This window comes from Pelmatolapia mariae, linkage group LG4 (genome assembly GCF_036321145.2).
Source record: "Pelmatolapia mariae isolate MD_Pm_ZW linkage group LG4, Pm_UMD_F_2, whole genome shotgun sequence".
NCBI classification, from domain to species: Eukaryota; Metazoa; Chordata; class Actinopteri; order Cichliformes; family Cichlidae; genus Pelmatolapia; species Pelmatolapia mariae.
Window position 1 is genome coordinate 6,314,791 of NC_086230.1, and position 27,710 is coordinate 6,342,500.

The window sequence follows — 27,710 nt, forward strand, 5'->3', positions numbered from 1 at the left end:
TTAGAGCCGCGTTCCGGGTACCGTCATCCCCCTGTGTGCTGCTCAGTGTGAGAGGATGTTCAACACAACACGCACACCAGGAGTCGAGACTGGTAACAAACACACACATACTCAGAGTAGATGCAGTACATAAACATGCACTTTGATTGTTGCAGTTGTATTTCTCTCGCTCAAGTGTCTTTAATAAGGGGAGCTGTTTCTCTGCTAAATTCTATTAATTGCTATTCTTCTATTATATGCCCATTCTATTTCTATTACCTCACTGAAGCAGGATATTCAGGATATGAGGATATTGAAGTAGCATTATTGAAGTATAGTATTGAAGTTCATTATCAGGTACTAAATTATCATCGGAGGCTGATGCGCTCTTACACTCAGACATGCCCGGGTTTGTCGTTTTGCACACGTTAGGCAATGTAAACACATCTCATGGTTATATCTTTTTGTTGTTGCAGACTGTATAATATGGCACCGCCCTACTCTTTTCCGCAGATGTGCTCCAGCACTGGCTAGACAGCGAGTTTGTAGCAGTGTACCACAGGGGGCGCTATTTTCGCCTGTGGGTATACCGGGCAGGCCGCCTGCTCTCCCCCAGGGAGATTGAATACCAGATCCAGAGAATCCTGGATGACGCTTCACCCCCTCTTCCTGGAGAGGAGAAGCTGGGAGCTCTCACTGCTGGAGACAGGTACTACTGGCTCCAAAAATTTGACAGCAAGCGTGCTGCTGTTTGAATTTTCTAAATGTCGGGGGAAAGCGGGTGATGTCACATGACTTGCCTTTTTATATACAGGCTATAGTAGGCAATTTTGATACATTTTCTAACTTGACTAACTGTGAAATATTTGGGAGAAATATGAAAAGTTAATCACAGGTTCTAGTCTGTAATTAAGGAGTGGTATTGATAAGAGGTTCTTTAAAACTGAATAAACCTTTTAAGGTTGACATCAACATTTTTCTTTCATTAAAATAAAATAATTCAATTGTTTTTATTTCTTTACTGAAACACAGCCAGTTTTTATAAAGCTGTCTCAACCTGCTGTCTTTATATTTAGCAGGTTGCTCAGAGGCAGCTCACAGAGACGAGCTACAGTGCGACCACTGGATGGCACAGTAATATACTAATCAGAGCTCTTTACTGACACATATGATTAGTTATACAATGGACTTAATGTGTAGACTCAGCTTTCATTTGAGAGCACCCAGTTTTAAGTTTGGTTTTGGAGTTTCAGCTCCTTAACATGTGCCACCCTCTTTTTAAAGGGACAAAAGTAATAGGACAATTGACTCTAAGGCTGTTTCATATGAAAGTTCATTATGTCATTATCAATTAAGCAGATAAAAGGCTTGGAGTTCATTTAAAGTTAGATCTTCCAAATGCAAGCAACATTCTGTGAACTAACAATGTGTGGTCAAAAGAGCTCTCCATGCACGGGAAATATGCCATCCTTAAGCTGCTAAAACAGAAACTATGCAAGAATTTGCTATAATATTAGAAGTGGCAAAATCTACAGTTTGGTACTTCCTGAGAGGGAAAGAAAGCACTGGTGAATTCAGCATCGTAAAAAGACCTGGACGCCCACGGAAGACAACAATGATTGATCCAAGAGTCATTTCCATGGTTATGAGAAACCGCTTCACAACAGCCAACCAAGTGAACAACACTTTCCCGGAGGTACGCGTATCGATATCCGAGTCTACTATAAAGAGAAGACTGCATGAAAGTAAAGCCTCAAGAATAGATTGGAAAAATCCAAAGCACACCACATCATCTGTAAAACTCTGTGTGATGGTTTGGGTTTGCATGGCTGCCACTGGCACTCATGAATTTTGAGGTGTTCGGAGACTCTCTGCTCAAATCCAGTTAAAAGCAGTCAGATTGATTAGATGATGTTTCATCATACAGATGGACAGTGAGCCAAAACATACAGCCAAAGCAAGCCAGGAGTTTATTAAAGCAAAGAAGTGGGATATTCTCAAATGGTCAAATCAGCCACCTGCTCGTTTTCCTGGCTGTGGGCAATCTTTAGTCGAGTGTGAATGTTTCTAACTCTCTTAATTCCTCAAAACCTTGGGGAAAAGTTTGGGTTGGCTTCATTGAAATGATTGAAAGCAAAACAATGGAAACGAATCATGTGAACAGTAAGTGTAAATACATTTTAAGGCTAGAAAAGTGTAAAAAATGTAGGGATCAGCTCTTCAAGTTCATGCATGTTAGTATTTGTAATGTCTGTTGTACACACATGTCTAGAATTTTTTTCCTAAGATGTAGAAGCATGACAAAAACACAACCAAGAAAGTGAGAGAGTGCAAAAGCTAACGTGTATCAGCAAATGGATTGTTAGCAGGATCCTACGAGACATGGTGTTATGATAGGACGCTGAATTGTGGCAAACCCAACTCATGATTGTGAAGGAAATGAGGACATGTGCCTTTGTTCAGTCATAGCCTATGTGTGTTTGTGCTGGCAATCATGAGAAATAAGTCTGCTGGTGAACTGTTTGCCTTTGACATGTGAAAAAAAACACACGAAACACCCACATGTCAGTGTGTTGTTTCTTAATGCCCTCACTCACTCACTGATAGAAATCTATACATACTGATTTTCTTCTTTGATAAGCTCACATGATTTAACTTTCAATTGCACTTTTCTCCAAAGGCCATTAAGACTTGGCATATATGCACGTCTCCCTCTCTTCAGGATTCCCTGTTGTGATTAAAGCTAAATATGTTGTGTATGTTAAAGCTGTCCTGTTACTAGTCTCGTGCTGGTTTGTTTTCTGGCATGATTAGTATTGTGCATAATTAACAAAAAGATGGAAATGACATCAGAACTACAATCTGGATATTGTGCTGCCTACACATTATGCATGACTTAAAGCAAACAAAGTGTGAAAATTGCCACCAACGTGCTTAGCAGGAACAGTCCAATGAGTCTTTGCATTAATGGGCCGTCCGTCAAGCTGTGTGTATTACTAAAGTAGTGAGCCGACCAGCAAATCAGACACAGTACGAGATTTTAGAAAACGTCACTGGGCTTTTGTCAAAGAACTGTCATCTGATTTTGACGTTTGCGTCACATGCCGATGTCTTTGACTGTGTGGAAACTTTGTTGGGAGCTTCAGTCTGCTTGATGGGAACAATAGTTTGATGTTTTGTGAGTTTTCAGATTGTCTTAAGTTATCTTAGAGTGGACTAAGTACTTGAGAAGGATGCAGTGTTTAGTGAAGTACGTTTTCTCATAATTGTTATGGAGCGTCTGCAGTTTCCGCTGAGTTGAGCCTTCTGTGAACTTTCTCCACTTCTGAGGCTCTTTTAGTACTTTGTGTTTTAGGACAATTGTGCAAAAAGACTTGCTGACTGTGAGTACAGACCCATGAGAAAAACAATGATTTGTAATATATACATGTCATCTCCTCCCAGAATCCCTTGGGCTCAGATGAGGAAGCAGTACTTCAGCTCTGGGGTCAACAAGAGATCGCTGGATGCCATTGAGAGGGCAGCCTTCTTTGTAACCTTGGATGACGAGGAGCAAGGCATGAGGGGAGATGACCCAGAGGGGAACTTGGACTGCTACGCTAAGTCTCTGCTTCATGGGAAATGTTATGACAGGTGAGGAGGTCACCAAGGAACGTGTGGGGAGGGATTTTATGGATCTGGCACACACAACAAAACTATCATTATTATTATTATTATTATTATTATTATTACATACCCAAGGGAATGCTCTGGGAATACTGTGGCAACTGATCGCTTCATAGTCCGTCCATGTAAGAATGATGTAATGTAATGCTGATGTTTTCCACATAGGAAAAATGATCTTTATCTCCACGCATATAAAATCTTGGCTAATCGTGGTCTATCTTATTTTAAAGACCTGAAAGTACCATGTTACTCCAAACAAGTACTTCACTCAGTGCCTCCGAGGATATTTAAAAGTAGGATGAGGTAGCACCTTCAGCCTTTAGGCCCCTCTTCAGCTCCAAGTTTGGATTAGTGAGACGGACACTTTCTCTGCATTTAAGATTAGGTTTAAACTTTCCATTTTTATAAAGCATATAGTTAGGACTGAGCCACATGACCCTTAACACCCCATGCCTTAGTTGCAGGGGGAGAGTGTTCCCACTGTTGCCAAGTGCTAGCTTATAAGCTCATATCATTGGAGTTGCTTGTAGGGGCTTTCCCTCGCAGTATAAAGTGCCATGAGGTGACAGTTGTTTTGATTTGGACACTTAATAGGGACAAATTTGATAAATACTGCAAAAAATGGACTGAATTTACTAAACTATTGAGCTCAGATTGTAAAAGTTGAAGAGTACTCCACACGCATGCCTGCACACACACACCAAACATCTCCACCTCTGCTAGACACTTTTTTATGCTTTGTTTTGGTGTCTTTTGTCAGTTCATTCAATCATGTGTCAAAAACATACTGGTTAGAGTGGCAAGATTTATACATAGTAATGGCTGGTTTCACCTGAAATACCAAGTAGTACACAGGATGGCAGGAGATTAGTGAAGTGAAACACAAATATAGTAATCAGTTTTCTAATTTTTAGCTTTTGTTGGCTCATGAAAGATGCTATCAGCTGCTGTGTGTCTAGTCATCTTTCTTACAAAACAGTATGACGTGATTTAAGCTGCTCAGTGAGTCACACCTGGCAAAAAAAATGAACATGGAACATGGCTTTCCCTAAAATACAACCAGAGGGGGAAAAATGACGCAAAAAATGTTTTTTCTTTCGTTTTGATCCTCAGACTGCTGCATGTTTTCCATGTGGCGCATGCACACACACGCAGGCACACACACTGTGGAGATGGTACTCTAAACTTGCTGCCATCTTCAACAAAAGAGTTCGATACAAATGTGTTTCATGTGGCCTGTTCTGCTGAAAGTAGCCGATAGAAGATAAGAGCACTGGTGATAAATACTTTGTGTGTACTAAGGAGCCCAAAGTGTCCCAAAATGAAATGTGCATGATGCATTTGGAACATTCTTTTGGATCTTGAATTACTTCATGTTCTGCACTTCCTGTTGATCGTGGCTGTAATCAGCGATTGCTATCTTTGTGAATTTGTTACTTATATACAACCAAGATAATGACTACTTTATTTGTCCCAGAATTTGGAAAGTCATTGTGTCACAGCAGTTAAAATGGAGATGATGCCAACAGTAATAATTACATCTCTGGAGAATAAATGTGCATTGCTAGGAGTTCAGGATTGAGGTCACAGAAACATGTCTGTGATTACTCCACTTCTCACAGGCCTCAGGCTGCCAAGGATTCTCCTTTGGTATAGTATGATGTGACGGTGACAATAACCACTATCAGACATGTAAAAATAAAGGATTGTGATGAATCCTTTGATAATCCTGACTTTCTTCATTGAAATTCAGCTACAGACACCTGAGGCTGATCTGGACTCCACACAGGAAACGTTGACCGGCCCGGACACAAAGGATTGACAGATTTAAAGCTCTTTCTGTGTGGGGGATGGTGCGTGGAGCAGTTTGTCTCGCAGGGTAGTCGTCTAAACTAAATGCGTTTTAAGAATACGATACAAGGAAAAATAAGATGCATGGATATCTGCATGGCATCGGTATCATTGTTGTGACACTGGTTATAGACCTGGCCCTGTTCCAATCTGTTTTGTCTGGTCTAAAGCCAGGATTCTTATTTCTGCATCTGCGACTCGACTAGGGTGGCAATCTTTACACAAGCTGTGGCAACACGCATCTCCTTTTATGCTTTATCTTCTCTCCTCTCCCAGGTGGTTTGATAAATCCTTCTCCGTTGTGATCTACAAGAATGGGAAGAGTGGGCTGAATGCAGAGCACTCCTGGGCTGATGCACCAACTGTAGCACACCTTTGGGAGGTGATCCTTGGTCTTATTTCTGAATTTGTGCTGACATGCATTTATCACACAGGGATAGCACAGCTGCAGTTGAAAGTTCCAGATGGAGCCAGTTCCAGGAATTGGCTGTGTTAAAAGAATCAGACTGTGTTACAGTATTATCTTAGAAAGCACAGCAAAGAGGAAGTGACACTTACAGGGAAACAATCAGACTTGAACTAATGATACCCTCTAATTGCGCACTGCTGGCATGGTCTCTGCGCACAGAAAATCTGTGTTGCGCACAAAAAAAATCTAACCTGAATTGAAATTAAAATTAAAACTTTAACAATTCTGTTTTGCAGTGTTAGTCAGTAAGTGACTGGCTGCTCCCGTATGGGATTAGAACGATGCCACCTTATCCCATAGTCCAGCCAATCACGCGATTCACATTCGTATATACGCAGCTAATCAACATCGTTGACAGGCTATGACAGCGTCCTTATGTGCCGACACCGGTGTTTTAACTAGCAAAGTGGAGTGAAGCCACGTTAATGACAACGTGTACAACCATTGGAGATGTGAGCAGGACAGACGGAACGCCTGACGGAAAAAGTGTGGATTTTATACCAGTTTTTAAATTGTGTTGATAGGCCACGTAAAACCACAGTTATGATAAATATATGCAGTTTTTGGTTTTCTTCCTGAATACTATCGTTGTTTATATTTACTGCGGGAAGAAACAGTAAAAACGGCGTTTTATAGGGAAAACGCTCGAAAGCACTACACCTGTGAGCAAAACCAAAAACCCCCACCCTTTCCTATTGGTCGAAAAATGTACCATGTCGACCAATCAAAAAGTGATATGGCAACATGGCATTTAACTGGAAGTTTTAGGAGTGACGGCGGTGTTTTGAGATGTGAGAGATTTGCGACGTTTAGCCCAAATCTTGTGTAGTTAGTGTGTAGTGTAGTCAATAGTTCCCTTTCAGTCGATTCACCCGGTTCTTACGCTCTTCACCTCGCTGAGAACACCTCTGCTGAGTTGGGCTAGCTAGCTGCTGCTAGTCAGCTCCGTTGTCTGCCGACTTGAACTTAGCTTAACTGCCCCTGTTGGTGTTAGCCTCCACCACGCAGTTGGTGTGTAGGCTGCCCGCGGAGCGCTAATTTCAAGTTTTTCCTGTGCAGCGTTTCGCTTTGCGTTTTGGAATGGACTCCAAACCGAAGCGAGCAAAGCAGAAATCTTCTGTTCGCCCCTGTCCTCAGGGATGGGGTTTCTCTTTGCACGACAGCGACCAGCATGACGCCTGCCCTGTCTGCCTGGGGATCGTCCACGCTAGGAGAGCGTTGACGGAGCCCGAAACCTGTGCATTTTGCCGCCAGCTCCGGCGCTCGACCCTGGAAAGACGGGTGACGTTTGTGGAAAAAGTGCTGGGACGCTCGGCTGTCGCACGGCATGACCCTCTCCTTTCCCTGTCTGGAGCCCCGGCTCCAGACAGGGAAAGGGTTACCGGTTGCTTCAGCCTGGGTTGAAGCCCGCCAGCGCTCCCCAGGAAGACGATGACGTGCTGGACATCGGCCTGGACATCCATGGTTTGTCGGAGGATGAGCAGGAGAGCTCATTGTCGGCCCAATGTGCTTATCTGGCCCCGTCCCATAACCATGGTGTCGGCGGCCCCGCAACTCTGCCGTCCAAGCACTGCAGATTCTCTGCTTCGCAGCTGGAGAAGATTTATCAGGCTCAGGCCGGCACTGCTCGCGCCATGAGCTCCGTCACCACGCTGGTTCCTGATGACAGCCCGCTGGCACCTCTTCTTAACGAGGTCAGAGTCGCCACAGATCACATCCTCCGTGCGTCTCGCTGTGCAGCGCTCTCCCTGGGCAGAGGGATGGCTTTGACAGTAGTGGCGCAGAGGCACCTGTGGCTGACCCTCTCTGACGTCCCGGATAGGGACAGAGCTGTATATCTGGATGCACCAGTGTCTGCGGCTGGGTTATTCGGAAATTCACTTGAAGCCATTCAGGCTAGATTCGATCTGAGGAAGAAGCAGACGGAAGCTCTGCGCGACATCATCCCCAGACGTCAGCCCAAGCCCAAGCCCGCAGCTGGCTCTCACAGGCCCGCCGCTCCTCTGCCGACTGGCAAGAGACCGGCGCCCACTGCTGAAGTGGGTGTGCCGCCAGCGAGAGCACATCCTCCGGCCCGAGCTCCACGCCAGTCGGCCTGGAGCAAAGGCCCACCCTCGGGCCCCCAGCGGGACCCGACGCCCAGGAGGAAGAAGCCTCAGCCCTCCTAGCTGTGGTTTTGAGTGGAGAAGGGGTCCAGCAGCAGGGAGACGCTGCTTTTACCCCTCTGTTGCCGCCCAAGAGGTGCCGCTTAAGTTCTGTTCAGGTTGTCAGCCCCAGAAGGCGCTGCACTTTCCTAACACTGTCTCCCAAGCACAAAACCCCTGCACACAAAATGCCTCAGGTAACTCCCTGTTCAGGTGTGTTAAATGTTCAGGTGACCACATCGAGTGTTCCCGCTGTTTTTCATTGTTGTGCCCCAGAAAAGGTGCCTCCAACAAACTGTGTGAATGTACATGTTCCCATGTTGCAATCAATAAAGAGTGTTGTTTATTCTCAAACAATCACAAATGCTGAGCCTGCAGGCAGAATGCTGGTGATGCAGTCCCCTGCAGACACACTGGGGGGCGACAACGCCCCGCCGACGGTGCTGCAGGTCAGCCGGCTGGCTGCTCACTTCCCTCAGTGGCGCGCTTGCGCCCCCTCTCCGTGGGTGCTGCGAACCGTTGCCATGGGTTACCGGTTGCAGTTCCAGGTCAGGCCGCCTCGTTTCCAAAGAGTCGTAAACACGACTGTCAACACCGAGGCGGCCATGATACTCAGAGAGGAAATAAAGGCGCTATTGCAGAAAAGAGCAATACGAGTGGTCCCCGCTTCGGAGACAGACAAAGGTTGGTACAGCCGTTATTTTGTTGTTCCGATAAAAGGGGGAGGGCTTCGTCCCATCCTCGACCTGCGAGTCTTGAACACGTATCTACGAACGTACAGGTTCAAGATGCTAACACTCAGACAGCTCTTGAATGCAGTCGGCCCAGGAGATTGGTTTGCGACAATCGATCTAACAGATGCTTATTTTCATGTGGCTATACACCCGAAACACAGGCAGTTTCTGAGGTTTGCATTCGAGGGCGTAGCCTACGAATACCTAGTGCTGCCGTTCGGGCTGTCACTCGCTCCTCGCACCTTTACGAAATGTGCCGAGGCAGCGCTAGCGCCCCTCAGAGAGAGAGGCATCCGCATCTTAGCCTACCTAGATGACTGAGCTCTCGTAGCTTGTTCCAGAGAGCAGGCGGAGACACAGCTGTCGCTGGTTCTGTCACACATTCAGACACTGGGGTTCTCTGTGAACTTTCAAAAGAGCTCGCTAATCCCGAGTCAGCAGATTGCTTTTCTCGGTTTGGAAATATGCTCGCTTTCCAGCCACGCACATTTGTCGGAGCACAGAGTGGCCGCGTTTCATCGCTGCCTCGCTCAGTTTCAGCTGGGACGCAGACTGCGTTTCCAGACGATATTAAGCTTGTTGGGCATGATGGCATCTACGATCGCCGTAGTGCCACTTGGACTGTTAAAAATGAGAGCGTTTCAACGCTGGACTCTCTCTCACCGTTTGTGTGCATTGCGTCACCTCCGGAGGAGGCTGCCGGTAACCGCGTCTTTCATGCTAGCTCTCCGTCCTTGGAGGGAGCCCAGGCTGCTGCATCAGGGCTCTCGGATTGGAAGGGTGTTGTTTCGCAAGGTGGTGTCCACAGATGCTTCCCTAAGAGGGTGGGGAGCGCTGTGCGAGGGTGCATCAGTGAGATGGATGTGGTCCGCAGCCCAGCGCCAGCTACACATCAACCACTTAGAGCTGTTAGCAGTGTTCTTAGCTCTAAAGCATTTCCGTCCAGTCCTGGAGGGCCAGCATGTCTTAGTCAGGACGGACAATTCAACAGTGGTGTCTTACATAAACAGGCAGGGAGGAACACGCTCTCTTCCCCTGTTGAAGCTGTCTCGCTCTCTGCTGTTATGGTGCAGTGTTCATTTTCTGTCTCTAAGAGCCACCCATGTCCTGGGCCACCTAAACCTGGGGCCGGACCTTCTCTCCAGGGGGGGTCCTCTGGTGAGAGAATGGAGTCGCAAATAGATCTTTTTGCTTCCAGGGTGAATACTCACTGCCCCCTGTTCTTCTCTATAATCGACCACGATGCACCCTTGGGCTTGGACGCGCTAGCGCACCAATGGCCAGACGTGCTCCGGTATGCATTTCCCCCAGTGGAATGATATCTCCAGTTCTAGAGAAAGTGCGTCGGCATTCCCTCTCTCTGATTCTAGTGGCCCCTTGGTGGCCCACAAGGTTGTGGTATGCAGAGATAATGAGCCTGCTAGCAGCGAGTCCTTGGCAGCTTCCTCTCCGCAGGGATCTCCTCTCTCAGGCGGGAGGAGTGTTTCATCCGCGCCCAGATCTGTGGCGCCTTCATGCTTACCTGATGAGAGGTTAAACTTGATTGCTAAGGGTTTGCCACCTAGTGTGATAGCGACAATTCAGAGCGCTAGGGCCTCATCTACTAGAGGCTTGTACGCTTGCAAATGGCGAGCCTTCGAGCAATGGTGCCAGGACCGCCACACTCTCCCATTTCAGTGCTCTATTGTGGATGTTTTGACATTCCTGCAGGAGCTGCTGGATAAGGGCCTTTCATTTTCGACAATTAAGGTTTATTTAGCAGCTATATCTGCTTGTCATATTGGCTTTGACGGGGTGACACTAGGTGCACATCCCCTCGCCATACGTTTTCTGAAAGGAGTTCGCCGGCTGAGGCCTGTGCTTAAGTCCAGTGTCCCTGCTTGGGACATGTCTTTGGTGCTGGAGGCCCTTTGTAGCCCCCCGTTTGAACCCATTGAGTCTGTGGATATGAAATTTCTTTCATATAAGACTGCATTACTTCTCGCTTTGGCTTTGGCAAAGCGAGTGGGTGACCTTCATGCGCTGTCTGTGCATCCCTCCTGCACACAGTTCTCTCCTGATGCCCAAAGGTCGTATTGCGTCCAAATGCTGCCTATTTTCCCAAGATCATGCCTGCATCTTATAGCTCAATGGAGTTTGAGTTGCTGAGCTTTTGCTCCCCTCCTTTTGCATCTGAGGAGCAGAGGAGGATGCATTCTCTTTGTCCAGTGCGTGTGCTATGCACCTACATTGAGCGCACTCAGACTGTGCGTTTATGTGACCAGCTGTTTGTCTGCTTCGCCAATCCAAATAGAGGTAGATCTCTGTCCAAACAGAGGCTGTCCCACTGGATTATAGAAGCTATCTCACTGGCATACGGCACCAGAGGTCTTGCTTTGCCCCACGGGGTGAGAGCTCATTCCACCAGGGGGATGGCAACCTCATGGGCTCTTTTTAAAGGGGTGCCTGTAGCTGATATTTGTGCGGCAGCTAGTTGGGCATCACCGCACACTTTTGTGCGGTTTTATCGGTTGGACGTTACAGCCCCTTCGGTGGCTCATGCTGTCCTTTCTGCTGGGTCTACCACTCACTAAGGATGTGGTGGTCCGATTCCGGTTCGGTGGCTGCTCTGTGGGGCGTGTATATATGTCCCATACTTATGTGTTGTACCGAGTGAATCGACTGAAAGGGAACGAATAGTTATGTGTATAACTTCTCTCTCTTGAAGGAGAGGAACGAGGTACAACACAAGGTGACCCCACTGAGCAGTTTGGCTCGGTGAAGAGCGGCTATCGAACTGAGGGATGACTGTGATGACAGCGGCTATATGTGCAGGCGGGGCCGTGCGCGTGTCATCACACGTCATCTGCCTTAAAGGCGTGAATAAAGGTTTCTTCAGCCAGGACACGCGAGGGCGTGATATCCCATACTTATGTGTTGTACCTCGTTCCTCTCCTTCAGGGAACAGAAGTTATAGACATAACTATTCGTTTTGTTGTGTGTGTGTGTGTCAGAACAATGAGGCGACTGCTGAACGTTACAGGTGATACAGGAGTGATACATCTCCTGTTGTCAGGCCTGCAGGTATCAGGCTGTTGTTCTCCTTTATCTCATAGTGGAAAGAAATTATTTTTTGGAGTGGCACAAATAATTTGTGTGGCATCAAATTTGATGCAGAACAGCTGATTGTTCTGTAAATAGTTTGAAATGTTTATTTAAAAAGACGCCTTGGCTGCATTTTTAGGTAAACAGCTGCAAAAAACTTTGTTGTTTGCATAACTCGGTTACTTTTTTGAAGAAGTAACTATATAATTAATTACCCAACATTGGTCATTATTTACTGTATTTTGCAGACAGGGAGTTGCAGGACTCTCTCCCAGACCACAGACTCATACTCATAATACAAGTCAGAGCTTTATTAAAAAAAAAAAGAAGAAGAAAGTTGTGTTTTCAAAATTGGAGTTCAAGTTATTTTTACTATGTATGTTAACATACTACACAGGTCATGAACAAGATTTTTTTTTTTTAAATTTTCATTGTAAGTGGGATAAAGCAGTTAATTAAAAGTAGTCTAACATAAATGTAAATGCTGTAATTTGATTATTTTAATAAACCACATAACTTGGATGGATTTGATACTGGCGTGACCACAGTGCACACGTCTGCTGTTGCTCACAGTGGTCCAAGGGACCGCTCAGGGAGTTTGTGTGTTCGCTCAGACACATGAAAAATTAGAGGGAACATTGCATATAGGATGTTGAATATGGAGCTGCCAGTCAGGAGGAGAAGAGGAGGACCTCAGAGGAGCTTCGTGGATGTAGTGAAAGGAGGACGTGCAGACGGTTGGTGTGCTGGAAAAGAGTGGGTTAGCTGCAGGCAATGATCCGGGCAGCTGAAAAGAATACAGTGCATTCATGTGTATATCACATACACATGAATGCATCATGTCTGTCTGAGCTTATTTTAAATATTCTACTTTAAGTAGCTTCTTCTTTTGGCCAGTGATAAAGAAATATTCACGGTATTCGTGGTCCCACAGGGCTCGATCCTTGAGTTCATTTGTTAAGCTTTTATGTTGCCAGCTAGCCTTAATTATGCACAAGGGTCTTACCATTGTTATCTTGTTTAGTCTGAAAATCCAAAAAATCTAGACTTTCTGTAGTTTCCTGTCTATAAAAGGTTTCCAAATGTTGCGCTGTTGATGGCAACTTTTCCAAAAAAGCCACATTAGTTCCGTCTTTTTGTAATTGGGCTGTCATGAAATGTAACATTTAGTGTTAACCGATTTAACTGATTAACAATTGTAGATAATCAGTTAATCAAGTGCATTAGCAGCAACTTTAAAAAAAATGCTTATGCTGAGTTTTCAAGCACTCATCATCTCTCTTGTATTTTTGTGTCGTCCATTTAAAAAACAAAACAAAAACTTTTTTCCCCTTTTATAATGGGGTACATTTTTGCAAGTATGGCTGCGCTAACTCTCATATTAAATCTCAATAATCTTTTCCTTCCCTGTTATTTTTTTCCTCCAGTACACGCTGGCCACAGATGCCTTTCAGCTAGGCTACACTGAGGACGGCCACTGTAAAGGTGATGTGGAGCCTTCTCTACCCCAACCTCAGAGACTTGTCTGGAACATCCCGGCAGAGGTAGGAATGCTGGGCAAGATTTGTGTGTCTGATTAGTGTGAAACGGCCCTCACTTGTCTAAAGACATGGCAAAGTAACTCACTGGAATCTCGTGTGCAGGTTGTGTGTGTATATATGATGTATGCATGTAGGTGCATGTCTTGACACCGTGTTAGACAATCTTGTCCTTACAGACTCTAGTCTGATGTACATCTGATATGATTTAAGTCTCACTGTTTAGTCTGTGAAGGTTCTCAGTCATGCAGGTGATTGTAGTCTAAGGAGCTTGAAAAAAAGGCATTTGAACTTCTTGAAGTTACTTGAAGACGTTTCACCTCTTATCTGAGAAGGTTTCACTTTTAGGGTCAAATGGTGGAGAGTCCTACGGGAGTGTCCCCCCAAGAGGGTCATAAACCCCCTGTTGATCCTCTACCTTATCGCACGAGTCAAGGTGTGAAAACAGGTGTAGGTCACAGTCAGCCAAAGGTTTTGGGTGTGCTCATTGTGAAACCTAGCCCCACCCTATCATATGATTTCCTGAAGTCAAAAGGCCCAGGATGTGAGTGGGCATTAAGGCGTCTGGGAAAGGATCTCAAAACTGGATTATAGATGGCAGACAGTTGGTGTCGTAAGCCACCGCCTCTGTTCAAAGATGGTCGTTCACAGTGGACATAGATGGTTTCTTTCACCCCCCCTTGGGGGACACTCCCTAGGGCTTAAATCTGGGACTCTCCATCATTTGACCTTGTAACTGAAGAAGCTTCTCGGACGAGAGGTGAAACGTCTTCAAGCAACTTAAAGACGTCCAGACTCAAGCTCCTTAGACTCTCACTGTTTAGGATCACTTCGGTGGCCCTGCTTTTTGTACAGTGGAATCAAATTTATGTTTAAGCCAAATGGTCGATATAAAACGCACAAGTCATTTAGAGTTGACGGTTAAAGGCTGTTGGTTTCTCAGTCGGGACCTGCTGCAATGATCAGGAAGCTTTGTAGAACTTCATTAAATGCAAGTTTCTGCTCTTTAAAATGAAAACGGTTCTACTGTGTGGTGGAAATGGTTTGGTTCGTTACTTTAAAATGGGGTTGAGCCATTCAGTTTTCCTACTGGAAACTATTTTTATTTAAAATGCTGGTTTCATTTTTTTTGTAATACCTATAGAGTCTAGCTAAGCTAGGTCCCCAGTCACACTGTCCTGGAGACCGGTCTGCGTCATCTGGCAACCACTCACGAGGAAAAAATTGTTTGGTGGAAGTTGCTCGCTTGAAATTGGTTGACCGGCTGCTGGACTTTCGGGAAGGAATGTCTTTCCATTTGGAACAGTCTTGGGTTGGCTTTGGCATTTCTTGATCATGTTCCGTTCTTCTCTGCATGATGCAGCGTTTTTATGTTGAAGAATATTATTTTGAAATTGTTTCGATTTGTTGCAGTTTTTCACAGATTGGTGAATCCCTGCCTGTCTTTACTTCTGAGAAGCTCTGTCTCTCTAAGATGGTCTTTTTATACCTGATCATGTTACCGACCTGCTGCCAATTAACGTAATTGGTTGGAAATTGTTGCTCCAGTTGTTTCTAGTTCCATCCTTTTGTTGCCTCCATCCCAGCTTTTTGTGACATGTTGCTGCTGTCAAATTCAGTTTGAAGGCAAATGTATGGAAGCCCGTTTCCGCCACTTACAAAAAAAACAAACACAGCAAAAAAAAAAAAAAAAGTATCCGTAACTCGAAATTTCGAGTTATCCTTCTCGAGATTTCGAGTTAGCTCTGCCAAGCTGTAATCTACGTGAATAACGTCATTTTCTTGTTGCCCAGAAGGATATGGCGCAGGGGAATGCACATTCAAAATCAGATCGCAACAAATTGGTGTTTTCAAGAGTACGTTTGCTGATAGTAATGCCATTTGATTCAGCTAATAACACAAGGATTTTATCATTTGTGAAGCCACACTGAAAATACTCAGCAATTTGTGAATTCATGACTGGCTGTGATACTGGTAGCTTAGCTGTAGCATTTGTGGCTGAGGGCTTCAGCTTCCGGGTAACAAGGAAATGACGTCATTCAATCAGATTACTGATTGGCAGCACAAACTCGAAATTCGAGAAAATAACTCGAATTTCGAGTTATGGATACTTTGTGACACTTTTCCAAGTTTCGAAAGAGTTTGGTGGTTAGTTGTCTGTAAGTAGCTGTCTTCATTTCAAACTACAGGTGACAGCAGCAGTCTGGTAGCAACCAAAGCAATCACAAGGAGGGTTTGGCGCAAAACACAGTGCAGCAGGTTTTACCCAGTGATAGTCGGCAGCCTCAAGAAACTACTTATCAACCAGTTGGGGGATATGCATTTTTTTTCACTTGCAGTCAGATTACCAGGTGGTTTTTAACCAGTCTCTAGGCCTGCGTGACTGAGACCTTGGCTGACAGCGAGAGCACTGTCAGAGTATAAGACCAGCTCAGCAGTTTGAGGGGTGAATTTTAATTTTATCCCACAACATTAACCAATGGTGCAATTAATGACCCCCATCTTCCTCGTCAGGATTTGAGTGAAACTATTCTAAACTATAACTTTCACTGTCTCTGATCACTGAAGCAAATTATAATTGAACTGGGAGATTTCCTACTGCTTTCCAGTCAGGTCATCAGGGAGAACAGGCAAACTTCACACAGGAACAGCCACAAGGAGGTTTCAACCACAAACCTAACTACTCTATTATACTGATATGCTAATAATTGTGTTAGCATGTGTTCGTTTCCAGTTCAACTGTCACTTTGCATTTTGAGAAAGAGTTCTGGTCTCACTCCCAAACCATCTAAGCTGTGAGGTTACGTCCACAGCAGAAGCTTTTTAGGTCAAAATGATACTTGTCATGGTGCTAAATGCTGTCAACAGGGTGGGAGGGAGGAAGGTGCAATTCAGCAGTGAGGGATCAAGGGTCGTGAAGTATTGAACAACTCTGCTGCCCTCTTTCTTTGAGTTGTTTTCACTCTGGTTTTCTTTTTTGTTTTTATGAACTTTGTTCAAGTTTCTCCATGCTAGCATTAAAACAGTGTTTCTGTAGTGCTCCCTCTGCCTTTGCAAGTGTTTGAATAAAGTAAAAGATATTGTGGGCCGTGGCAACACTCACAGCTATGAAAATGTCAATTGGTGTCAGTGGAAGCCGAAACAGTTGAAGGATTTCAGACGCCATTAAGCCTTCCTCTGTAAGATTTGTGGCCCCACTTTGGGACTGCAGCAGTGACTACGTTCATGAGCAGCACATAAATCTTCTGTTGGAGAAAAGCTGACGTACATTTTATTCCACAATGTCTCCCCCTCCCACTGACATCCTCACAGAGGAAGCCCAGCGCATTGTTCAATAGCAGGAGGTGCATGAAACTGCATCCTATTATTTATTTTTAGTGTACAAAGTGCTGCCATGGATGGAAATTAGGATGCACAAAATAATTAGTCCTCAAAACTACTGCAGGTTAAAAGGAACTGAAAAAAACACAGTAAAATGAAAGCATGATGTAACAGGTCTTATCCTTTCCCAGCAACCAATTTGATATCTGATTAAACAGTAGTAATTCCATTTTATACTCATTGAGATAATACTTACTGTGTTATCTGCATGTCTTAAAAATCACAAACACAGACATGGATAAGAACCTCTTCCTGAAGACTTATGTAAACTCTAAATAGGTCTTGCTTAACTTAACTTTTAACTAAGTCTTTTAATGTCAGATTGTCTTATAGAAAAATCTACAGTATAAGGAGAGACTCCCATTCAAACTGTCATTCAAGCCAGCTGAGCCTACTGAGATAATACAGGGATAAGTTGACCTACTCTTGACTCTGGTTTTTGTCCCCTAACCACATCTTCTTGGACTGGCTATGGATATCGATGATTTACTAGTCAACCGCTCTAAAAGAAAGCGTCACAAGAAAATCCCACCCCATATTAATGTATAACGGCATATTCACGTATGGTTTTGAACTTGAAACACCAGATTCACAAGAACTGTTTATCCAGAGCTAGATAAGTAATTATGTCAGAGCTTAAACGCAACACTTTTTTTCTGTATTTCATGGAGCAAAATGTTTTTCTCAGCAGCATTGTGAGGGTGATTGCAACTGGCACGACAAAGGAGTGAATGCTGCTAGCAGAATACATTAAATTAAAGTCTGTAAATTGGACAGGACTGTAAAAAGGCTGTACTGTAATTCACACATACTAATCCTCCAGTATTTACTTTACAACGTACTCGAGTGCAGACAGGCTGGAGAGTGAGTCAGTCTCAACCACATGGAAAGTGTGTGCAGATGTGTCAGCGACGTTATTGTTGCTGTGCTGTTTGGAGCACATCACTTCAGTCAGCCAGAAAGTACGGAGATAAGCTCACACTGTGGTAAAATGCCTCAGTTTATGGGTGAAGGAAGGAGTGCAAGGACTTTTGGGAACCAAAGTGACTGGCACTGAATTTTGCTTACAATGTGACAGTAATCCTAGATATTTAGATCTGATTAGCTTGCACAGAAATGCCATTTATTTATTCCAATAAATGGTGTTTATATTCTATTAGATTTGCATGTCTTGATGTTTCTTTATTTTTTCAAAATGAAAATGCAGTGCAGCTCGGAGGCTCCCTGGAAGGGGAGGGGGTATGAGGCTCAATGTACCGTATTTTCCGCACTATAAGGCATACTAAAAAGCCTTTAATTTTCTTAAAAATCGACAGTGCGCCTTATAATCTGGTGCACCTTGTGTATGAATTCTGGTTGTGCTTACTGACCTTGAACCGATTTTATGTGGTACATGGTGCTCAAAAATCTGTCAAAAAATGTTTTAGTACGACTTTGGTAAGCTACGAAGCCGCACCGCTTGATGGATTGTTGGAGCATTATGGGTACCGTGGTCAGGAGCCTTGCGGAGTAATCTGGGTCCTAAACTCCGTCTGGTTCAGGTCTCAAAGTGAAACAAACACTGCGGCATCACTGAGAGTTAAAAACTGTCCAAATTCTTTCATCTTTAATAAAATGATCAGCGTTGCTGCTTTACCAGGTGTAACAATTAAGTTTAACATCCAGGCATCCATGAAAACAGAATTTATTAACCTCCTAGGACCTGCCGTCCACATATGTGGACATCACATTTTGGGTTATTTAGACCAAAATACTCAATTTTGCTCTTAAATGATATCCATTTACGAGGACATTATACTGCTACTGTTCTATCAAAATTTTAAACGAATATCCTCATATGTGGCTCTGATTTTTCATAAAAACAAAAATAAGGTAAAAAAAAAAAAAAAAACCTTAAAAAAATGTTTTTACATTTATCGGGCCCAAATATACCCAAATATCAAAGAGAAATTAAAAATGCATGCTGTGGAAGAGTTCGGGTCTTAGGAGGTTAAATTTACAGTGTTAGAAGTTAGCAGGAAGTTAGCTCGCTAGTTTTCACCTAAACATGATATAGCATGTTCTGACTCTGAGATTTCTGCGAAAATTAAAACGTACAGCTCTGCTGTCACTTCCAACATAAATGAAGACAGAAAACTAAACAGCAGTGACGTTTGTAGGGTTACTGAAGTTGGGCTAGCTGGTATATAATGATGTGCTACGCGATCGCTAGCGACACAGCTGTGTTAGCATAACATAAACACAGTGAAGCTGGAGGATGAATGTTAACTTTTTTCCACTTGATAAAAGTTGACATGAAGGTTCCCGATGGTTAGGGATGCAATCATATGGCAGGATGCTGTAAAGACCAAACTTAAGTCAGGAGAACAACTGAGATCATCCATCCACAATACGAGGTTAGTCATTAATATACTGCAACAACATGGGAATAGAGCAGCTGCGATAGAATTCAACATTAATGAATCAATGCAAGAAGAATGAGTTGAGTAAAGTTTGACTTATCTGTTTTGTTTCGCTTAATGTGCCTTATAATCCGGTGTGCCTTATGGTCCAAAAAATACGGTAGCTCCAATCGATTTCACACAACTCGCAGTTGTTTTTGAAACATTAATGCGAGTCTGTGGGTCTTTTGTCTACTCATAACAGATACATTAGTGTTATTAGTTCTGCAGTGGCGTCTTCCTGTTTAGTGCATAAAATCTGTTGATTGTGCATTAGAATAGACTGCAGCACAAGAGGGTCCAGTGTTTTATGGAAGATGTGTTAATCATTTAGTGCCACACCTACATGTCCTCATGTGCACAAAGCTCAGAGGCAAGGGATAAGGACAGCTGACTAGATTGTCTAAAAGTTGTTCTTCTTGGTGATTAAGGGTGTAGACAGATGTTATTCGTTTACTTTATTTTTAACGTTTTTAATTTTTGGGGGGTTTTTTTGTTTTGTTTTTTGAGAAATGCTCTGATTGCAGATTGAATCTTACTCATTCATCCAGAAAGTGCACAGTCAACTAGACGAAGGGAGGAAAAGATTAAAAATACAGTGGTTAATAGCTACAGCATTTGGTGAGAAATGTGTCAAGTTTGTATGGTACAGTACATGTCTAATTGGTTTTCTGTATTTGTATTAGTTAGTGGAAATGTTAGTCAAGAACACTCATGCTCTCATTCTGGGGGACTGTGAGGTGTTTTCCTGTAATGGAAAAATCCCACTGAAGTCAAATAAGCGTGAGGAAACAGGCAGGGATTTTCTTCATCTCCCTTTCACAACGCAATACCACCAGCCTAGACAACTTGATGTGTGTTTTTCTGTGGAAGCGGCAACTTTTATATAATATTTGAGCCTTTGGCTGGAATTTTGGTTTTGTTTTGGATATGAAAAGTATAGTGGTCATGAGTTGTTTTTTTTTCTTCTAAGAATTATCTGGTGAATTGGATATTTTATCACATGATAAGTAATTTGGTTTAACTCAAACCTCAAAGCTTCACTCATGTGACTTCCTAATTTACTGTCTTCTCAGTAGGAGAGAAAATAATAATGTTGACAAATTTCCTTTCTGTAGCATACAACTCAAAGATCTAGCTGCTTTGCATCATCACATGAAACATAATTATTCCCAGCTGCTCTGTTTTCATCTTCAGAAGTAGAGCAATAGTAAGGTTTAAGTTACCCAGTTAATCTGATAATAAAATTTGAAATGCAAATCAGAGGTCATGTATCCACAATTCATCCACTATCTAGACCTATGATTTGCTAGGATTGATGATGGATAATTCATAACTTGGTGCAGTCTGCAGTGTCAGTTTTAGTGAAAGCTTTGGGAGCAGGTTGAAATTTAACACTTCCCAAGACCTGGCCCTTATTGGGCTTCCTGCGTTCTCATTCAATGTTTTCATGTTGTTATTTTCTTGTATTGTTAAGTCACTGGAATATCCCCTGCTCCTACAGTTTCGATCTGCCAAGTTTTGGATTCGGTTTGTGTTATCACTGACTCAGTGGGCGGGCATCTGTAAGGAGTGTAGGAGTGTTTTTAATCTCCTTTAGTCTCCTAGATATAGAGACTCTCTCTCTCTTCTCCAAATCATTCAACCTCGGTCGTGTCAAATCTCTCTTTTTGCATGAGTGTGTACATATGTTTATGCTTTGGGTCTTGGCTAACTCTGCAGCCGGAAGGTCCAAGCCACTGTGCTTTGAATGTATTTCATTCAGACAGTTTAAATAGTCCACAACTGTGTCATTAAATTGTTGTTGGCGCAGGCAACAGGACTCTGTACTTACACTCACATTTTTATTTTATTTATTTAATTTTTGTTTTTAGTTTCAGCTAATGTTGGTTTGTTGGATGGTTTCCACTAGAAATGAGCAGAACTGGACCTGGAGCTCAAACAACAGCACTGTGGTGAGGCTGTCATCCAAACTGATAGCCTGTCTTATCAATCCTGAAATGAATTCAGTGGTATTCAGTGCTAAAATGTTTGTGCTCGGGAAGGATGATGATGGTGTTAGTCTTTCATTTTGCTCCAGTCTCTGCCAGGGCTGGTCTAGCCTGTTTTTCACACACTGAAACACTTCCCCCGTGTGTGAGAGTTTGCTTGTGTCAAAATTGGGGACTTCTATCAGCTCACACACCAGTCTATTGGGGACACCTCTCCCTTTGGGGACCAAAACCACCGTCCCCAATTAGATTTACCTCTAACAACGTTCAGCATGCTCTAAAACATATTTTAATCCAAAAATCTCACCTGTCCCCAAAAGTGACATTTTTTTTAGATTTTTTTTTTTTTTGGTGTATGTGTATGACATTGCCCCCAAAATTTTTCGCAATCTGTGTATAACTCTATGTTGCCCCTAGTGGAAGTGTGTGAAATTGCAAAAATTTCCACTGTCCCCAAAAGTGACATTTCTTGGATTTTTTTTTTTGTGTGTGTATTACCTCTCCCTAACCCTTATATTATTATAGTGTAAGATTTCTTTTAATATACTGATCTTTGTTGAAAATCTTATTCAACATTCTTTTGTATGAATGGTTTTATATAAACAAACATTTGTTCTCTTGACTAAATAATAGAAATCAGTAGACTATTTGTTAGAAAGTAGATTATATTTTCAAAGGGTAAAGAGGACACTAGAAAATACAAAAGAGTCATATTTCACGTAATTATGATATAAATAGTTTTAATATTTTTTTAAAGAATTATTTGGCATGATGTGAAGCAGATGCATGAAATAATGGAGCACTTTAGGTTCATATTTGCTTTCTGAACTGCAGCTTGACATAAATTACTCTAAATTTTTGATACTTGTATTGCAACATATTTAAGATGTTTCTTGAATTTCTGTTGAATGGTGCAGGGATCCAAAATTTGGTGAAGCAGCTGAGCTAAATTTAAATTTCAATGATAATACGTTTTAGGCAGTATGTAAAATACTGCCTAAAAAGCGTAAAAAGTCACAAGCATATGGCATAAAACTTAATTCTCACCAAAGTCTCTTTAAGAGCTGATCAAAAACTGTGTAAGACTATGGTCATTAGATATGGATCATGACAGGAAAAAAAATTATATCCTGGATACAAGCGGGAAAGACTAGCTTCTGTAGGGTGGGTGGACTGGGCCTTACAGATATGTGCAGAGCTTGACTCAAGTCAAATTCAAAGTCAGCTTTATTGTGAAAACCCATATGTACAGATGATGTACACAGGAATTTTAAATTGTAATGCTCCCACGGTCTTCAGTGTACAGTGAACAACTTAAAGATAAAAACAAAACAAAAGTCCTATGTACAACATAATACAATAAACACTAGTGTCATACAATCAGAGTGCTTTCGGGGAAGAGTTCATGTGCAAGTGGGGGTGGGGCAGTCAGTCAAAGGGCGATGTTTAGAGTTTTGTATGTCTGTCGGGTGGGGGGGATCAGAGGAAAGAGATAAATGCAGGTCTGGAGTTTGTGTGTGTGAGAGTCAAGAGGGACAGAGCAGGGACAGCCTAAAGGTAGGGGAGGTGAGGTAAGACCTCTATGTCACCATAGGCCTTGATCGCAGCCATGGAGGTGTGTGCCGGGAAGCAGCAGCATGTAGAGCAGCTTTAAAGGTATGAAAAGTGATTAAAACTTTTTTAGTTTCTTATACCTATATCTTAAGGTTTCTGCTGAAAAGTTTCAGCATTTTCTGTCTGAATGTAAGAAAGTTATTTATTAATAAATGCTAATATTGGTTTGCTAGATGTGCCCTTGATAATTTGGGAAAAAAAAGGCTTTAGCTAATTAGCCTGAAAAAGCTGGCCACGTATAAATTACACATTCAGAGCTGTCTTGGATTAAAAATCAAGGCATGTTTGAATGAACCCAACTTTCAATATTTTAGGGGATTTCAATTTTTTTATGCTTTTATGATTCTAAAATAAAAAAGGACTTTTATTAGCATCCTTCAGTTTTTCATGTGCAAGCTAACAATGAGGAATAGCTTGTTAATTAAGAGAGGCTAATAAAACGGAAAAAAGAAATAAGCTTCATAAAAAGGATGTTATTTTATGTTATTTGTTTAATTTATTTATTCATTATTCTGAAACAAAGAAACATAAATAAGCTGCAGGATTTTGAATGTCCCCATTTAGGTTAAAGTGGAGTGTATTAGATGTGTCCTTGATCCATCACAGCTGATTTAAATGGATAAATTACCTTCTCAACATGTCTTGAAGTTCTCTAAAGGCCTGGTGATAAACTAATCATGTGATTCAGGTGTGTTGACCCAGGGTGAGATCTAAAACCCGCAGGGACACCGGCCCTCGTGGACTGGGATTGGGGACCCCTGCTTTAACATAAGCAAATATTTAATAATCAGAGTTCATTGTGTTTACCAGTTCCCTAAGGAAAGTTTCCCATTGAATGTCCCCATTTAGGTTAAAGTGGAGTGTATTTGTGTTAGAAACGTCCCCAAAAGTCATAAGTATATGGCATACTAATGACTATAGTTGGATATGTTTTTGTATTGTTTTTAAAAAATAGTATCATGTACTTTTTTCTGTATAAATCTATACATGAAGTTCAAGAACAATTTATCAATGATCACCACACTCAAGAGTTATGTTGTAAAACCCTTCATTATGTCTAAGATTTGGAAATATGAAACAAATACCAATCAGAATGAGGACTAGGATAAAGCAATCCATCCCCCAAATCATTACACATACCTTAACATATGCATATGTTTCATAATCAGAGTTCATTGTATTTACCAGTTCCCTAAGGAAAGTTTCCCATTGAATGTCCCCATTTAGGTTAAAGCGGAGTGTATTTGTGTTAGAAACGTCCCCAAAAGTCATAAGAGTCAGGTGTACCAATAACTATAGTTGGATATGTTTTTGTAATTTTTAAATGGAGGTATATTTCTGTATTTAGTATTAATCTACCCTTGAGATCAGTGACAAAACCGTTAATGGTCACTGATCGTTAATGACCATCAGTTAATGATCACTGTACTCTGGTACTATATCAATTCAATTCAATTTCATTTCCTTTTGATTGTCCTCATTCAGGTTAACGCAGTGCATTTTTGTTAGAAATGTCCCCAGAAGTCATAAGAGTCATCTTTTTTGGCAGTTTCCAATTGTCTCTTGTCTATTTGTTATTCATGTTAAATCTACTCGTAACATCAGTGAAAACTAAAATTAAGAAATCCATTCTAAAATCGTACAGCTTGTCTTATCACTCACAGATCTTTAATACTGTAGTTATTGGTGCCCTGAGGTAAAGGATATTTTGATTGGTTCTAATGTAGGTTAAAGCAGTGTGTTTATTAATAATTAAATTAAGTCTTTTATGATAGGTTTGCTTCAAAGTTTGGATAGTTTCTGCAAATGAAATGAACCCTTAGTAATTGTGTACAAATTATCTGTGGTAACAATTCATAGTTGAAATTAGAAATTTCTTTTTTCGTTTAAATAGAATATAAAAACTAGGTTAACTGTCTAATGTTTGCCTATTTAACTTATGTTTATCTACTCAGGGCTAACCAAGCTGAAGCAGCATCATGAGAAATGCCTGAAACGTTAAAAAAAATTGATCTGCAAAATCCGGATTCCTCAAGCAATGAGATTGAGTGTCTTCTTTCAGGTATGGAGGCAACAAAAACACAATAGAATAAGAAAACAGATCAAGATGAAGACAAGGGACCAGTGACTTCTTCCTAGTGAACATATTTGGAAGCAAAGTTCTTGCCTTACAATTTGCTGGTCACAAACACAAACAGATGATTTTTTTCCAAGTTTCTCTGCATTAATGATGTGCATGTAAACTCCCAAAAAACACAGTAGTAATAAATGCAGTCAAAAATTTAAATTGTTCTATGGCTGAGACGTTGAATATAGTTTTGATTTCTTCAAGATAAATAGAGACCTTAATTATTGTTTAGATTATTGTTAGATTGGGTAGTTAACCTTACATTGTACTTTGAGGGACTTGCCTTTAAGGGAAGGAATATCCCCAAAACTGACATAAAATAACTTGTGTATGTGTGTTGCTGAAGACCCCAAATGGAAGTAAGGTCTCCAAAAGTGGCATAAAATAGTTTATCTGTGTATCGCTGAAGACCCCAAATGGAAGTAAGGTCCCCAAAAGTGGCATAAAATAGTTTGTTTATCTGTGTATCGCTGAAGACCCCAAAGGGGACATTAAACATTCCCAGTCCCCAATAGGAAGGTAAAAATACTGTCTGGACAAATGTTGCTTAAAATGAAAATCTCAAGTGATTTTTTTTTTTTATTTCTGTGGTCTTGGAGGAGTAAAATTCAGTTGCCAGCTTGCTTCTAAACCATACAGAAAGTGGTGTCCCCAAAGGGTGGGAGTTAAGAAATGCGACCCCAAATGGGACTCAAGCGTGTGTGTGTGTGTGTGTGTGTGTGTGTGTGTGTGTGTGTGTCCTGCTTGTCCAACTTTTTCTTCCTACACCCACAAAGAAGACGCTTGTCTGCATTTAGTGTGGTGTCTGCAAAATACTTTCAATTTCACATTTGCCTTTTCCTTGGCTTCACTTTCGTTTTTTCTGGAAACCCGTGAAAAAACCTAAATGACTGTTTTACCTGTTTAGCAGGAGTTTTGCCTGGCGCTGCAGCGGTAATGTTGGTGGGGGTTTCTCTGTGAATTTCACATTCCTGTGGCAGCGTGCTAGGTGCTTGACCAGATTAGAAGTTTAATTTTTTTGCTGTAGAAAGAAGTTTTCTTCCTATGCAGAGTGTACAGCGGGGGCTAATGTTTTTGTCACTTTTGCTTGTAAGATTTAAACACTACAAGGTCGTATAAAGTCAGTGTTTTTTCATAATGCTATCCTGGTTATTGATTCCTAGAGATTAACAAATGAGTATTCGGTCTTAACTGTCAATTAGAGTATACACAAGCTGTTTGTTTGCCATGTTTGAATTGCACATTGGAAATTGATTTTCCGTGATCTTGCCTGTGTGGATGTGAGGTTGATTATCCACTCAAGCGTACTCTTTCCATGTACAGACATATCTGCGTAGTTGTGAGTAGAGCAGGGCGATATGACCAAAACTATTTATCACGATATGCATTTGAAAATTTGCGATAACCATATAACTGATGATATAATTGATACTAGACAAAATACTTTACAACTCCACAACTTTATTAGTGCAAAAAAAAAATCAATGTATTTTCACTTAAACAAGCAGCTTTTTTATGTGCATTAAAGTTATATAAAAATTTAACAGTGCAAATGCAAATTCCTTGCCGACAGTTTAACTAAAAGGCATTTCCAGTGGAAACTGGCCGACATATCCTCAGCATAACCATGTATAATAGCCACAAAACTTAAAAAGAGGTTATACACACAATACGGTAATATTATGTTGAAGCACAGTACGTATCACTGTAATGCTCCGACAATCCATCAAGCGTTGCGGGTTTGTAGCTTAGCAAAGTCGTACTAAAACATTTGACAGATTTTCGAGCGCCGTGTACCACATAAAATCGTTTCGAGGTCAGTAAACACAACCAGAATTCATACCTAAGGCACACGGGATTATAAGGGGCACTGTCGATTTTCAGAAAAATCAAAGGATTGATTTTAAGTGTGCCGTATTTTCCAAAAAACACAGTAATAACGACGGCCCGCTAGCATGCTCTACCAAAAATTGTGCTTTGTTGTGTATGTGACGGACGAAAGCTAAACCAGTTCCACACCACTGAAGTTGCAGCATTTTTACAAACCAATTCTGGTTCATCCGTTTCATTCAATGATCCGCTTTCGCCCTTCTCATTCTCTGTCGCCGAAATGCTTTTTCCGCCATGTGCATATGAAAACAAAGGCACTGTGCATGCGCGTTTTACCCATATTCTATCGCGATATTTCATTTTCTTATCATTGCCCAACATTATACTGGTATTACCATGAACGGTATGATATGGCCCAGCCCTAGTTGTGAGCTGAGTCTTGTAACCTTGTAAACCAAAATATCGGAAACTTTGATGTCTGTGCGTCCATAGATGTGTGTCGTGTGTTTGTTAATGAACCTTTTAATGTGAAGCACTCTGAAATGCTCTAAGTGGTCTGTGTACTTAGCCATGTTTTTTTTTTTTTTTTTTTGTATTTGTTTTTTTTTTAAAAATTGCGTCTATATAAAAGTGACCTTGTCTTAACACATACAGTCAGTAAAAAGAGGAAAGAGTTGGTTTCTGAAAGAAGCGTAAAAGCTGCTGCTGCTTATTTTTTCCAACATTCATTTGGTCCTCCAACTTCTGGCCTCAATATCATTAAAATCAACAAGAAGCACTTGGAACATAAACTTCTGCCAAGGTGGCTCTCTCTCCTGGCAGTATTTACGTTTAAGGGGACAGTGCTGTATTCTGTTGAG

General features: G+C 41.9%; 1 protein-coding gene across 2 annotated transcripts in view; it reads left to right on the forward strand.

Moving 5' to 3' along the window:
- LOC134625872 (carnitine O-palmitoyltransferase 1, liver isoform-like) overlaps positions 1-27,710 on the forward strand; it is a 70,910-nt gene that overhangs the window by 19,107 nt on the left and 24,093 nt on the right. For both annotated transcript variants that reach the window (XM_063471194.1, XM_063471195.1), the window contains 5 exons: positions 5-92; positions 493-688; positions 3,424-3,612; positions 5,773-5,878; positions 13,355-13,471. In XM_063471194.1, coding sequence (XP_063327264.1) covers positions 5-92; positions 493-688; positions 3,424-3,612; positions 5,773-5,878; positions 13,355-13,471 — 696 coding nt within the window. The remainder of the gene's footprint in view (positions 1-4; positions 93-492; positions 689-3,423; positions 3,613-5,772; positions 5,879-13,354; positions 13,472-27,710) is intronic.